Source organism: Tinamus guttatus, unplaced genomic scaffold (genome assembly GCF_059628265.1).
Source record: "Tinamus guttatus ecotype Peru unplaced genomic scaffold, ASM5962826v1 Tinamus_guttatus_pri_ptg000366l, whole genome shotgun sequence".
NCBI lineage: Eukaryota > Metazoa > Chordata > Aves > Tinamiformes > Tinamidae > Tinamus > Tinamus guttatus.
Window position 1 is genome coordinate 265,485 of NW_028288900.1, and position 14,910 is coordinate 280,394.

At 40.9% G+C, this 14,910-nt stretch overlaps 1 protein-coding gene across 1 annotated transcript in view; it reads left to right on the plus strand.

Annotated features, from left to right (window-relative positions):
- THEMIS (thymocyte selection associated) overlaps nt 1-7,274 on the plus strand; it is an 81,488-nt gene extending 74,214 nt beyond the window's left edge. The window contains exons 6-7 of the mRNA XM_088530320.1: nt 2,233-2,389; nt 6,924-7,274. Coding sequence (XP_088386446.1) covers nt 2,233-2,389; nt 6,924-6,933 — 167 coding nt within the window. The 3' untranslated portion in view covers nt 6,934-7,274. The remainder of the gene's footprint in view (nt 1-2,232; nt 2,390-6,923) is intronic.
- The last annotated feature ends 7,636 nt before the right edge of the window (nt 7,275-14,910 follow it).

The window sequence follows — 14,910 nt, forward strand, 5'->3', positions numbered from 1 at the left end:
TAATCTGAAGCTCTCTTTTATAACCATGCATGCATTTTCACAAAATTTGAGAGTTCTATCCCTTTTTCCAATTTGACTGAATTTGGCAACCCCCAATAGTAAGTACCGAAAAAACTGACAGATGGGTGGATAGACAATGTGATGACATAAGCCATGTTTTCTTAGCAGGCTAAGATGACATATCTGGTGAGGTAATTTAGTGTTGAGACTAATGGATTTTTTTTTTAAACAGGAAAATAAATTGCATTGATTTAAGTGTTCAATATTCCCTTGAGATTGTTCAGCTTGTCCCATTTGTTGTTTAATGCTTTATTGAAGTGTAAATATATACATATCAGCAGGAATCCCACACAGGTTTGGGATCGGGGACATCTGTGATTCAATCTGGCCTTATGACATTAATTTCCTTTCTCCTTGAGCTGTCTTACTTAGAAGCATACCATTTTGTTTGCATATGTTTAATAAAGAAAGTCTAGCCATGACTTCCATGAGCAACTGGTACTTTACATCCATATTAGCAAGTCTAAGTGCACAAACAAAATTTCCCCTGCTGAATCACGGGGATTAGCTTGTTCCTTCAGTGTCTCTTTTATTCATTAGTTTACTTTTACTATATCAAACACAGCCCACTCGCAAATGATCAACAAACCTGGAAGCGTTTATTTAGAAGATAGTGAATAAAATTAGGGGTGAAACATTCATTATATTTCTCATCGTAGTTCTTCTTCCTTTTGGTGCTCAGATCTACAAATATGTTGCTGATTTACTCAGTAATGGAAAGAAATAGGAGGACTAGTGGGTGAATTTGTCCATGACAAACTCTGCACTGCTGTGGCTAGGTTTGTCTTAACAAGCATAGTTGTTAGCTCAGGCCTTAAAAAGATCTTTTATGGAGCAGGAAATGAATCCATTTTTTCAGAGAGATGCAGCTCAGCCATTTGGAGTCTGAGCAGGAGCACGAGCGGGATTCGGTGACTGCCGGGAAGATACGCAGCTATTTTCTCTGTGAAGGGGAGCATGGTGGCCTCAAGGATAGGCATGGGAGGATTTGTGTTTGAGAATCCGTAAGCAAGGAGCTCTCTGATAAGCACGGCCTTGCCAGCAGGTTAGATAGGCTGGGAAGGCCTGTATGTGCTTGCCGGTCCTTGCAGGTCACATTGTAACCTAATATCCAAACAGGAGCAGCTGCTCCGGGAGCCGTGTTTCACACCGCTTTGCCATTCGAGGTAAGGCCACTGGCTTTTGAAGCGTGTTATCCATTACTTTGCTGAGTGTAGATATCCCATGCCCTGTTCTGAGTTCAAACACAGCTGAGTGCCGTGAGCTGCGCTGGGAGCTGCCGGTGCTTGCAGGCCGCTGCTATGTCAGGTGTGCTCCAGGTATACCGGCCAAGGCTGTGCTGCTGACGGAAGTGAGAAATCATTTCTGTGTGAATTTTGCTTTGAGCAGCTCTGCTAAGTATGAGGCGGCATGATAAAACTGACCCGCAGAGCAAACAAGAGCCCCTGTTCCTGTGGAAGAAGGCACTGCTTTTGAGGTCTTTCGTTAGCGTTGCTGCAGGTTGATCTGGGTAGACACAAAGTTACATCTTTCCAAACTTTTAATTTTAACCTCAGGCCGCACTGAATCCTGCATCTTTGTTGAATTGTCTTCCAGATGAGAAGAAATTGAGGGTTTTCATCCTAGGAAAGAAGTAATATAGATTCCTGGTGACAGAGTTTAATCTCTTCAGGCAATGAAACATAGGAGTGTATTTGCAATAGAGATGGCAGGTAGACTGCTTGTGGCAGGTAGACTGCTCTTTTCTTTATGCTGTAAGATTTGTTCTTCTGTCTGCTTTTACACAGTTAGTGATCATAGATTTTCACCATTTTATTAAACCTTAGTGTTGTCTGTGAACAGAAAATAGTGAATGGACAACTGATTTGTCCAGATCCTTTGAACTATAAGTAAAAACTGGAAGAAGATGTCCTTAAAAAGTGTGAAGACTTTTATAAAACACTCATTTCATTCCTCATCTGCCACAGAATACCTTCCAGAAACTTGAGACAAGTCACTTACTTAGGAACTCTGTGAAAATGAGAGAAGTGAGGACATTGTGAAACAACGAAACAGTATGAGATATTGTGATACAGTAAAACGGTGTTTCCTTTACCTTTTATTTTTGTGCTCCTTACAGTGCAAGGGCAGAATCTGCCATTTACTCATGCCTTTTGTTTGCTAATTATTTAGGTCCAACAGATAAGGTGCTTGGAAAGTGTGAGAGAGAAAAGGAACAAAAAGAAGAGCACAGCAATGACTATGTGGATGAAAAGATAATTGAAAACATAAGAAAAGCATTTCAAGACACTGCAATTCAAAATAAGCATGTAGTCTCTGGAGAAAAAAGGTGAGTGTGTCCCAAGATCCCTATGGATGTAAACAATGTAGTCAGAATGATTTTTCCAACTCACGGGTAATCATCATTCTTCAAAACAAGATAGTTTTCCTAGGGAGCCGTCACTGTTGCAAGTGTATGTTTTGTGAACAACCCAGGAAGGAGTCTCTGATGATGACACTGCCATTTATGACCCACTGCCATTCTTAGGAGTGACATCTTTGTCAAAGTGGTACCTGCTGCTCTCCTGGGAACATAACTGCACAGGCTTCTAGGAGGGGACAAAATCTTAACTAGACAAACAATTACAGTTAGAAAGAATAATGCAAGAAAGAAGAAATGAAGACTCAATGAAAGCCTTTTGTATCTGAAAGCTTGTCTAATTTTCCCATTTACACCAATTTTGTTTAACAAAAGCTAAACACTGAATACAAACCTTGACAGCAGAAGCCATGTAATGCATGGTTAAGGTTTGTTGCTTTTAAAAAGCTGCCAGGGAATTATTTGTATTTCCACTGAATCCCTGTGGTTCTGCCCTGGCAATCTGCAGGAGGCCCAAAGTGTTAGCGAAGAGGCCTTTGCTTCCCAGGTGCTCCAAGCATCATTTCCAGCTAAGCACAGATTGGACTTGTATCTAGATTTGAATGAAACTGTGTAATCTAAACTCTTCTCAGTCAAGGTTGAACTTTTAATGAACTTTTCTTTAGTCAGCTGATCAGCTTCTCTTCCTAAGAGAAATCTCTGATAACCCAGCAAACCCTGAAATATTTAAACAGTGGGAAAGATAAAGTTATTATGAAGTGATTTGTTATTTCAAAATGTATTTTGTTTATTTTTTTTAATGACATGTAGCATTTCCATTCTGTTTGGACCAGACAGTGCCCTGGATCCAAAATGAGTTTTCCCACCTCGCTTACGTAAATGGGAAGATGTGCAGATGATACTCTATCCCTCCTCTAGCCCTGGCACCGGCACACTGCAGCTAGTTCTAATTTATCTGATAATTTCCATGCCTTTCAGGGCAAGATGTGGTATCACCTGCTCACAGCCACAGAAATCAAAAAATTACAGGAAAGGCAAGGAGGCAAAGGACATGCTTCACATGGTCATGTGCTGCAGAGAATGGGTACTTGTTATCGAGTGAAAACAAGGCCAGAAGGAGAGAAAGAGAAAATAAAACTCTCTTTATGACTAAAATAGCCCTTTTGACTATGGACATTTTCAAGAAGCAATGACTGCCTGGAGGGTCAGTCTGTAACTATACCGCTTGCTGTGGTGTCATTAGCTCTTCAAGTCTTCATCCACCTGCCCTTTAAACTCCCTATCAGTAGAGGACAGGTGACGCTTTATTAGTTGTCTAGTTTGAGAGCTTTAGCAAAACATGAAAGTAAAGACCTTTGCGGCCCCAATGTAGATCCCAGTCTCTCTTGGATTGTGAAAAAGTCCCATAAATTGCGGCCCGCAGTAGATTCCGGGGCAGTGTCCCCTCTAAGGTCATTACATAGCCAAAGAGCACATAGTCTGCTGATCTCCCTCACCCTCAGTCATCACAAATCCCCTGTCATGGCCCTTATTTATCAATTAAAATTTGTATCAAGTTCTGCCCTTGCACTTTTGTGATCATTTTGAGAAATATGGTTTTGATTTAGGTATATGACATTAAACTTTAGTGTGTGAAAAGGCTTAAAAAAAAAAAACTGTCTTGCACTTACTTAAAGTCAAATAATGGAAAAAAAAATGTCTCTTGCATTTCTGCCAAGATGCCATCCCATTGTAATAGTACTACTTTGAGAACTCTTCCAATTAACTCTTTCTCATGCATGGTCTTCCCTTTCTTCAGGACTTTTCTTTTTTTTTTTTTTTTTTTTTTTTAGAATTTGAGAGCTATTAAAATGAAATCTGTTGACCCAAATTGCTTAAAACTGTAAGAAAAAATAATGAAGTACAGTCATAAACCTCAACAGTCAGACATGCATTAAGAAAATCAGTATTCATTATTTTCAGTGTCTCTTTAGTGCCTCAGACAACAACAACAAAAATCCTTCCAGAGTCAGGGCCAAAGTACACTAGGATGATACTATTAAGAACTAGTCCTCATCCCAATCAGAAGGTAGCAATAAAACACAGATATTTGCCTCAAGTTATTACTATGTTAATTTTAATAAAATTGCCCAGAGTGTCAATGCTGTTAACATGACCTCATCACGGTAGAACAATAAGCAATTAAACAAGTGATTTGGCTACAGAGGCCTCATCTTGCTATGGCAACAACTGTCATTAACATATTTTAACCTTTCTTTAAAGAATCAAAGCAAAGTAAGAAAAAAATCTTAACATGCATTGATTGGGGCTTTCTTTTTAACAACATCACAAGTGTCTTTCCTTTTTTTTTTCTTAATAAGTAAACTCAGTTTGACCACCTTCTATCTTTTAGGAGGCACTGAAGTTCATAATAATTATTTTCCTTGGACATGAGAGAAATTTATTGAAAGGAGCTGGAAGAGTTCTGATGCTGCTGTAATCACTCATCCCATGTCCTTGAAAAGAAAAATGAGACAGAGGCAAGCAGAAGTGACATAAACAGAACACCAAAACAGAGAGCACAGCTCCAGACATGTGGGCTAGATAAGTGGGCAGTGAAGTGGATTGAGATCAGGCTGGATGGCAGAGCTCAGAGGGTGGTGATCAGTAGTGCAGGGTCCAGCTGGAGGCCTGTAGCTAGCGGTGTCCCCCAACGGTCAGTCCTTGGTCCAGTCCTGTTTCAATTTATTCATCAATGACCTGGATGAAGGCACAGAGTGCTCCCTCAGCAAGTTTGCTGATGATATCAAACTGAGAGGAGTAGCCGATACCCCAGAGGGCTGCGCTGCCATCCAGAGGGACCTGGACAGACTGGACAACTGGGCAGTGAAAAACCTCATGCAATTCAACCAGGCCAAGTGCAAGGTTCTGCACCTGGGGAGGAATAACCCCAGACACCAGGACAGGCTGGGGACCGACCTTCTGGAGAGCAGCTCTACAGAAAAGGACCTGGGCATCATGGAGGATGATAAGCTGACCATGAGGCAGCAGTGTGCTCTCTGGGCCAAGAAGGCTGATGAGATGCTGGGGTGCATTAAGAAGACTATCTCCAGCAGGTCGAGGGAGGTGATCCTGCCGCTCTGCTCAGCCCTGGTGAGGCCACATCTGGAGTATTGTGTCCAGTTCTGGGTCCTCCAGTACAAGAGGGATGTGGAGCTACTGAGAGAGTCCAGCACAGGGCTACGAGAATGATCAGGGGCCTGGAACATCTGCCCTATGAGGAAAGGTTGAGAGAGCAGGGCCTGTTCAACCCGAAGAAGAGGAGGCTGAGAGGGGACCTGATCAGTGTCTATAAGTACCTCAAGGGAGGTAGTGAGGAGAATGGGGCCACTCTCTTTTCAGTGATGGCCAGCAATGGAACAAGAGGAAATGGCTACAAACTGAAGCACCAAAAGTTCCATGGGAACTTAAGGAAAAATTTCTTAACAGTGAGGGTGACAGAGCACTGGAACAGGCTGCCCAGAGAGGTTGTGGAGTCTCCTTCTCTGGAGATCTTCAAAACCCGCTTGGACGCAGTCCTGTGCCACGTGCTCTAGGTGACCCTGTGTGTGCAGGTGGGTTGGACTAGGTGACCTCTAGAGGTTCCTTCCAACCTTAACGATTCTATGATTCTGTGATTCATTTTTAATATCTCCAGAAGACACCTGTGGTTAGAACAACCCATTTTGCTATTATTTAGGCGTAGTTTCTGTAACACTCCCACTTTAGTCCATTAATTCCTGACTATTTCTCTTCTTGCCAAGAGCTCTGTAATGGAGATGATTTTGTTTGGATGAATTGCACCTTTTGTTTTTAACTTGTACTATTTTTCTGTGATTGTATGAAAGAGACTGAGGTGGAGCCCTTTCTATATTGAATATGTCTTTTAATGCTCATTAAAAAAAAATGAGCAGAGGATCCACTGGCTAAATCTTAGTGGCATATTGCCATTAGCTTCAAGAAATGATCAAGACTTCCCTGCAGTCCCAGATCCGCAAATCTTTCACCCTAGCTGGAGAGCCCACCAGATAGAGGCGGGAGCCCAAGAAGTCGTTTTCGGTTCTCCTCAGTCCAGTAGACCAGCAACACTAAAAAGTCTACATGGCTGTAGTTAAGCTGGAGAAATAAAGGGAAAATTCTTCACTGGAGTCACAGCTTGAGCTCCTTCACCTGTACAGATTAAATATTTCCCTTTACAGCATAAGCTGTACTAGTAAAAGAATAATTTACTGATACGAGTTTCATGCACTTATGCAAAGTTGCTGGCATAGCTGTGTCAGAGTCATATATTAGCTTTATTTTTGCTGTAGTCTCTGGATTGCTGGTATTATTGGACTGACAAACCCTTTTATGGCACAGAAGAGCCCTAACTGAAAGCCATTAATTTGTCTCAAGAGATCAGTCAGCTGCACTCCTGGTGTAATTTTTAAATACAAATGTAAAGGTTTCCTGTTTCACTCTGCAATTTTATTCTGTTTGTTTTCAGAGACGTCTGAAGCAGAATAATTCTGAAATTAACCATAAACAAATGGAAAGTTGCGTACTTCACATATTAAGATCAACTGCTGTTATTAGAAAAAGCCACTCAAGAAAACATGTCCTTCTTCTGTGTCATGAAGAGTATATAAGCTGTAATTCAACTACAATAATACTCTGAGAAACTCAAATGCCTACTAGTCCTAAATAAAAAGTAACACAAACTAATGTCTTATGACCCTGTGAAGGGACAAAGTTGTTTTTGTACATATTTATTAATGCATTCTGACAGTAATGATAAGATGAATCCTTCATTCTTTTTGCACCTGAAATGTTGGTTATTTTTCTGAACCACTGTAGGGCACATATGTAAGGAACAGCCCTTACTGAAAGAGCTGCCCAGCTGGGTTTTTTTGCTTGTTTGTTTTCTGGAGGAAGCAAGGAGAAGTGTCCATGCCAGCCATCCTAACTGATAAAAAGGAACCTTATATCCTTGCCGTATCCCTTTAAGGGAGTCTCCTGCTTCTCCTTGTACCTTGCAATCTGACACCGTCCTTTGTCCTTCCAGTGGTTAGTGCAAACAGGCAACATCTGGTGCTTCTCTGCTTCATATGTAAATAGTAAAGACTGCCCCAGAAGAGCAGGACGCAGGAAGGACAGCAGAGTGTTTTTTCTTTAAAAACAAACAAACAAACAAAAAAGTTTTCTTCAAAGGATTTCCTTTACCTCTATACTTCTGCAAAATGAAAAATAAGAGGCTAACTGTGTAAATATAGTATCTGAAAAGATACAAAGGCTTCTTTTCCAGAGTAGGAGAATTTTTCCTTCATGCCCTACCTCGGTTCTTTGTGTGCTGAGCAGCTATGGTGGGAGGTTCTGCTTTCATGAATGGATGTCTCTTTACACCTTGCAGTGAATACACCATCAGTGTTGGTATTAGGGCAACCATCTTCCTGTCTGAGATTGCTGTGCACCTGGCAAGTCACACACAAGCTGCACAGGTACAGGGCACTTAACAAGCTTGAGAGGTACCAGACCTCCTGTAAATGTCCTGACAGAGCTAGTCTGTGTCTGCAGATTGAGTCTGATACCCAAAATCTGTGGCGCATAAGCAAATAACTGGGCAGTGCTTGCATAGTGAGTACTGTGTATCTAGAACATTAAATCTAGAGCAACTGCATATACATCTGGCAATGTTTTTATTTTCAGTGAAAAATGTTGAGAGCTGATGTGTAAATATTCATTGACGTGCCAAGAATTTCTAGACTCACAGCAGCTCAATCTGAGCGACATAACCAGAAATCCTAGACAACAATGGAAAGCTCAAACTTCTCCCAGATAGCTTTAGGGTAAAGAAAGGAAACATATTTAGAGAGCTTAAAATACTGTATTTTCAGTCTTACTGAGGAAGCCCTGTGCTTTAAAGAAAACCTCCTTCCAAAGTGACAGTATGGTATATTCAGACTTGATTATTAACAATCCACTGAACAATTAATCATCACTAATGAAAATAAATTTTGTTTTACCTAAATGTATTCAATATAAATGCCATCCTCATTAAAATCAGTTACAATCTAGGTATAAAGTACATTGTTGAGAGTTTTTTTGATCCCATGCCCATGCAGCATACAGTATTTTTCATATCTCTAGCTGATTATGGGGGGAGAATATGTGTGTAACTGGCTAACACATTGCTTGTGGGTTTTTGAAAAACATTTAAAACACTTTGCACAAAAATGCATATATTTCTCTGTGTTCAACACAGCCCAGTCTGTTATGCCATTAAACCCAGTTTGTTGTGTGAATAAAAGGAATGTGTTCTGTGTTTTATTGACTTTTTTTTTCTCTGCTGAAAATATTATTCTTTTTCTGGATGGCTGAGAGATGTATTATGTCACTAACAGAATTTTCCTTTGCTCAAATGCTAGAAGTCTGAGTTCTCTAACTAGAAGAGTAGAGAAGGAGGCCAGTGGTATCCTGGGCTGCCTAAGGAAGCTTGTTCCCAGCAGGTCGAGGGAGGTGATTCTGTTCTCTGGCTTAGCATTGGTAAGGCCACATCAGGAGTACTGGGTCCACGTCTGGGTTCTCCAAAGCAAGAGAGAGACAGAGGTATTGGAGAGAGTCCAGCAAAGGGCCACAGAGATGGCCTGGAACATCTGTCAGATGAGGAGAGGCTGAGAGATGTGGGACTGTTCCATCTGGAGAAGAGAAGAATGATCAGGGGGACCATATCAGTGTGTCTAAATACAAATTAGGGAGTGTGGTAAAGAAGAGAGAGCCAGATTTTTCTCAGTAGTTCCCAGTGATAGGACAAGAGGCAGTGGAGACCAACTGCAGCACAGAAAATTCCATTGTTATGTACCTGTGAAGGTAGTCAACATCAGACCAGGTCGCCCAGAGAATCTCTGCTCCTTGAGGGTATTCAAAAGCAACAGAGTTGAACTACATGATCTTCAGAGGCCTCTGCCAACCTCAACTATTCTATCATTCTGTGATTCAGAGATCCGTCGCACATTTCACTGCGCACTAGTTATGTGATGCTGAAAAACCTGGACTCTTCTTAGTTCTGCTGTTAGGATGAGGAAGAACATTGTGGGAGACTGTTCTCTTCTTTGCATAGTTTTGGTTACATGAAGAATCTGATTTTGCCCCCCTTGTCATGTCCAGCAATCCTGTCTCATATATTCAGAGTAAAGGCAGCAGAATTTTATGAGCCTTGTAAATACATTTTTGCAGAGATCTCTCCAGTATCTTTTCCTCAGGCACATGAGCCATCATATCCTATCACTGCAAGAGAACTGGCCTGGCAGTTCACCTTGCGTGACACAGCAGGGCAGTGGCGCTGGCATTAACTTATTGGTGTGGAATGGAAGCTGTGATGCTGTGCTGCGGGTACAGGAGATATGAATTCCTTGGTAAAGTGGTAGGGAGGGAGGACATCCTAGAAAAAGGCTCAAGTTCGGTATTTAATACTTAGTAACTGTTGTGCCTCACTTCAGCTGTACAGAAGATCACAGTAATTTCCTACTGTTTGCTAACGCATGTTTGGAAAAGCTGCAATGTCACCATGTTCCTGGAGGGGCCTGGTTGTCATTCCCAGACATTACTGCTCAAGTAGACTGCATTCAAGAGGAGAAAGCCATTTGCAGCTGAACACGGATCACAATCATGATGCCTGAAGAGAACACAAGTGTATTTAAATAATAAGGCATTTGCTTTGCAAAAGATTGCCATTAAGCTTTTGCACAGACCTGTTAGCTTAAAGGCTTATCTCATTTAATGCTAAGGAGCATTTCCACTGCGTTCTCACCGAAGGCCCATCTGTACACGGAGCTGCTCAGGAACAGCTGTTTCTGCAGCTCTCCATGTGTACATAAGCCCTTACTGAGGCGGCATTTTCTGTTTGGATGATCAACATGCTCATTTTTCATATAGCCAGCCTTTGTGCCTGGTAAGATAAGAAGAATTTTCTCCCAGCATTCTTTTTTAAATGGCAAAAACCCTTTTGTTTCAATACAACGTGCTCCTTCTGTATGTGTCAAATAAATCCTTATCTGTGATACTCCTCTCAGTAAGAAGCTGCTGTTTGTTCTTGCTGTCTCTTCACTTCCTGCATTTGATACTTTTGCTACCTCTCTTAAGTTTGCCAGAGTATTTTCCTAATGTTTTCACTTTGATGTCCCTATATCATGTTAACTTTCAACTCATTGACACTATATTAAAATTGATAGTCCCTGAAGAGAAAAAGTTTTCTGATTTTACTTCATGGATTAGTGGCAGTTCTTTGCTGATTTTCTTTCTTTCTTTCTTTCTTTCTTTTCTTTTAATGCATCTGCATGCTGGGAGTGTTCTTGAGCTTTGCAATAGTACAGCTTGCTGTTTCACTGGCTCCCTGTCACTTTTCTCAGGAATATGTATTTTCCAGGATACCATTTATGAATCTTTCTCTTGAACTGATAAATCATGAGGGTCTAGATTTAAGTGCTCATTGTCAGCAACTGGGTAGCTATGTCAGAGAAGGATTATTCTGCATTTGCCTTGTTTATTCTGTTCCTTCCCTAATCGACTATTATCAGTCACTGTCAGAGACAGGGTTTTAATAAGACCCATTCAGGAAACTTTTATATTCTTACTTTGTATTCTATTTAACTTAAAATTTCTCTTGTGTGTTAAGATTTGGGAGCATGTGGAAATGTCTAGGCAATGACTTAAGTCCTTGATCCTGCTGGGATTTTTAGAAATGCTTATGTGTATAAGCACCTTGTCCCTATATTCTCTTTGCATGCACCTCTGTGGCTCTGGGAGCAGCAGCAGCTGCAGCTGGTAGCTCAGGCCAGCACTGCCATAGCTGCCAAGCCTGCTTTGCTCTTCTGAGGAGAGTCACAGAAATTATGCACTTTCTTCCTTGCAAATATCCCAGTTCCTTCATAGAATCCCTGGTCCTTACTGAACAGATGAAGCATCTGAAAGAGGCTTTAGGGAGATTATCCCATGAGACACTTAATTTACATTTTATGTGAAAAGATTCTCCTTTTTCTGCCTTATTCCATTGAAGTAAGATGCAGCCACACGCTTTCCTTAGGGTCAGTGCTCACATCTGCTAGTATTTATGGGCCTAACATTGCACAAGAGGAGACTTAGAAACATAGCCTTTCTTTGTAAAATTAAGCTGCTTCCCTCCAGTCACCAAGGCTGGTATATATTCACTTTATCTGTCCTACTGCACCTGCTGCAACTTTCTCCTTCAAGCATTTACACCAGTGACTTGTGTGACTCTTTGGGATAGTTTGCAGAAGGAAGTGAGAGTCTTTATAGATTTACCTCCATTGCCATTTCTGTCCTGCAGAGTTTGGCTAGGAATAAATCAGTAGAAACAAACAAACAAACAAAAAAAAAAACTACTCCTTTTTGTTTTCAAGATAAATATTACATAAAATGAATCATGTTTTAGGTAGGCATACCAAATGTACCAAATCCTGACATGACTCTGCCTCTGTTCCTTGTCCTCTGAATGCTGTTCAGAGGGACGCTGAAGCTCAGCACTTCCAAGCATAAGCTACAATTCCCAGCTGCTGCCCGGCTGGAAAACTCTAGGCCTTTCTCTAAATCCTTACCAGCCCTTGCCTGGAGCAGTGTGACACCTCACGTAATGCAACGCCTTGTGGCCCATTTTGTCTTATCTGTAGCACAGAAAAGATCTACAGACGTTCTTGAATTCTTAAATTCTATTGAAAGCAATGGGTATTATGAGTCAAAACACCTTTGTGGATCTGGGCTGCAAACTTAACTAGAACAGGGCACAGCAAGTGCTCAGATGTCCAGGATCACTGTGAAAATGAAATGGCAGTGGGAGAGGTGATATCAAACAGAGATTTTTCTTCAAAAATTAAGCTGGAGCACATTTCAGGCCTTTCTGTGGTGCCTGCTCTTTGCACATGGTGTATGGAGACTCAACGTGAGATCCAAAAGAGGCTACATGCTGCTCCTGGAACTGCTGAGAGGAGGGAAATATTGCAAAAAGAATGTGTCTTTCATCTCTTCCCTCTTGGCAGCCAAAATTTGAGGTCCATTGCTCAGAACACGTTGCTGAACGGGGCCACTCAACACACCCTGTACTCAAAATGTAGTTTTTTTATGTTGCTGCTAAAATACTTGCACAAATGTAAAAGGATTGTATTATATAAAAGTCTACAAGTACTTTATCTTCTCCTGGGAGGGTCCAAATCTACATCTCCTACTGCTTTCCAGCAAGGCCTCCTAACTGCTTGGTTAAAGATCACTCTGGACAAGAGTACCTTTGCTCTTCTTCCGCACAGAGCAGGTCTGGACATGAGTGCTTTGCACTATTGGAAGGAAAAGCATTTAATTATGCTTTAGAAAACATGAGTTGAAAGGGAAGAGTGCCCAAATAATTCTGCATAGATGAAGAATTATAGAGAAGGGGAAATCCAGGAATCCAATTCCTGCTAGAAGGATTGTTTCATGTCTTTCTGCTAATAATGGTCATGCAGGTAGGTTCTGTGAGCCCCATCTATGTCTTGATGCCTAAGAAACCGGAGAAGTGCCTACTGGTATGTGTTGACAGGTCCATGAAGCTTTCCTGAAAAAGGAGAAGGGTAAACGAACAAGCTACAATCACTTATGAAGTTAGTCCTTACTCTATGCCCAATATGTTTGTAACATTATTAAAGAACAGGTCAGTTTTGGGATGAGTTAAATACAACAGCTGTTGCAAATGCATAGATGAGGACAAGATCTCCCCCATGGTCCTCTGGCCCTTCCTCAGAAATGAGACACTCCTGTAGGAGAGGGGCTAGAAACTGCACATCTTTGAGAGATCAGGAGCAGACCTGCCTAAAATGAGCCTGGATGACCCAGCTGCAAGCAGCCTAGAAGCAGCAGGAGAAGACAGTTATCCCTCCCATCAGCTGTATGCAGCTGAGGAAGGAGAATTGGGTTGAGTGCTATTGACAAAACTTTTTGGATGGCCAGACTCTTTTTTTTTTTTTTGGTAGGTTATTGTTTAGCCAAGTTGCTTTTTGTTTTGTTTTTTTTTTTTTTAAATCAAGTACTGATTTTTAACCTTCCCTCCTGAGGTTTTTTGTTTCAATCGCTTTGGGCTCATTATTTGCAGATGTGTAGCACAGTTTAACTTCCTGGTTTTCTGGGGCTGCAGAGTGTTGAGTTTTTAATTTTTTCTAAATCTGTGAAACAGAAAGTGGCCCTTCCTAGAAGGAGGCAGGAAAGAGATTGTGGATTTGAAAAGCAGAAGAGCAGGGTTTAAAGCCCCAAACTAACACTAAGCAAGAAAACTTCCCTCACTTTGCAGGTGCTTTTTCCTGAGACATCCCACCATACTGCCCTTTTCTGGTGCTTTTCTCTCTGCTTAATTTCTGATGCCCATATGTTTTCATACTAAGCCACATCCGCCCTTGTTTCAGGATACCTGGATCTGCTCTGCTTGTTTGAAGCCATCATCCTGTGGTCTGCCTAGGCTTTTCTGCATGGCTCAACCTCCCAGTCATGAATGGTGGTCAGTTCCTAAAGATTTTTCTTGGCTGACTGGCATATTGTATCAGGAAAGACACAGTGCCTGAAATCAGTAGGTGCCCAGTGCTAAATTAAGAAGGATAGCTCTTTTTTTCTGAGTAATTAAATCGTTTTCAAATGTTGTCCTAAATTTGTGTAAGGAAACATTAGCTTGTTAAAAATGTGCTTTGGAAATACCCTCTCAAGAGCATCAGTATGGCTTTGTTGTCGGTATTTGTATTAATGGCTTTTTGCTTTCTCAAAACCCATCTAAGGTTAAATCTAAGTTAACCACAGAAAAGGTCAAAAATTATTTCAAACTTTTCTGGAACACAATTAACTTAATATTTTAACAGCTGGCAGCTGCAGTAATTACTTTTAGATTATACCTGAAGTCTGTTGAAATATAATTACTCTGATCTATGAACCAGGTAATTAAGGTAAAAACTCCCACATTTTCTTAGACCTCATTAACTTATTTCCTTTGAAAATTGTTAGCTAATGATGATACATTAATAGTTTATCCATAAAATGACAATGAATAATTGAAATCTTTGTCCTGGGACATTAAAGGACAGAATAGTGTTTAACTGTTGAATGTCTTGATAATTATTTCTTAATTTCCAGTGCAAATATCTACTGGTTTTGGGAGAGAGGACCAATAAATCTCAGAAAATCGGGCAGAAAGATGCAGATGATTTTCTTTTCCTTTCACTTACATTGTATGCGGCTAATAATTCAGGACTTGTTCTGAAGTTCCCTTATGAACTTCATAACTTTGTAGGCTTCATAACATGAGCTTTCACTTATGAATAAGTGAAATGAATCAAATGCTGGTACAGCTGCTGTGGAATAAGATCATTGGATTCAGGACTCCTTGGGACTGACTTCACTGTACAGGCGGAGTTACTTTTTTGGTGCAAAGCACTATAGAGGGAATCCGTCTGTATTGAAATACTTGATTTGAG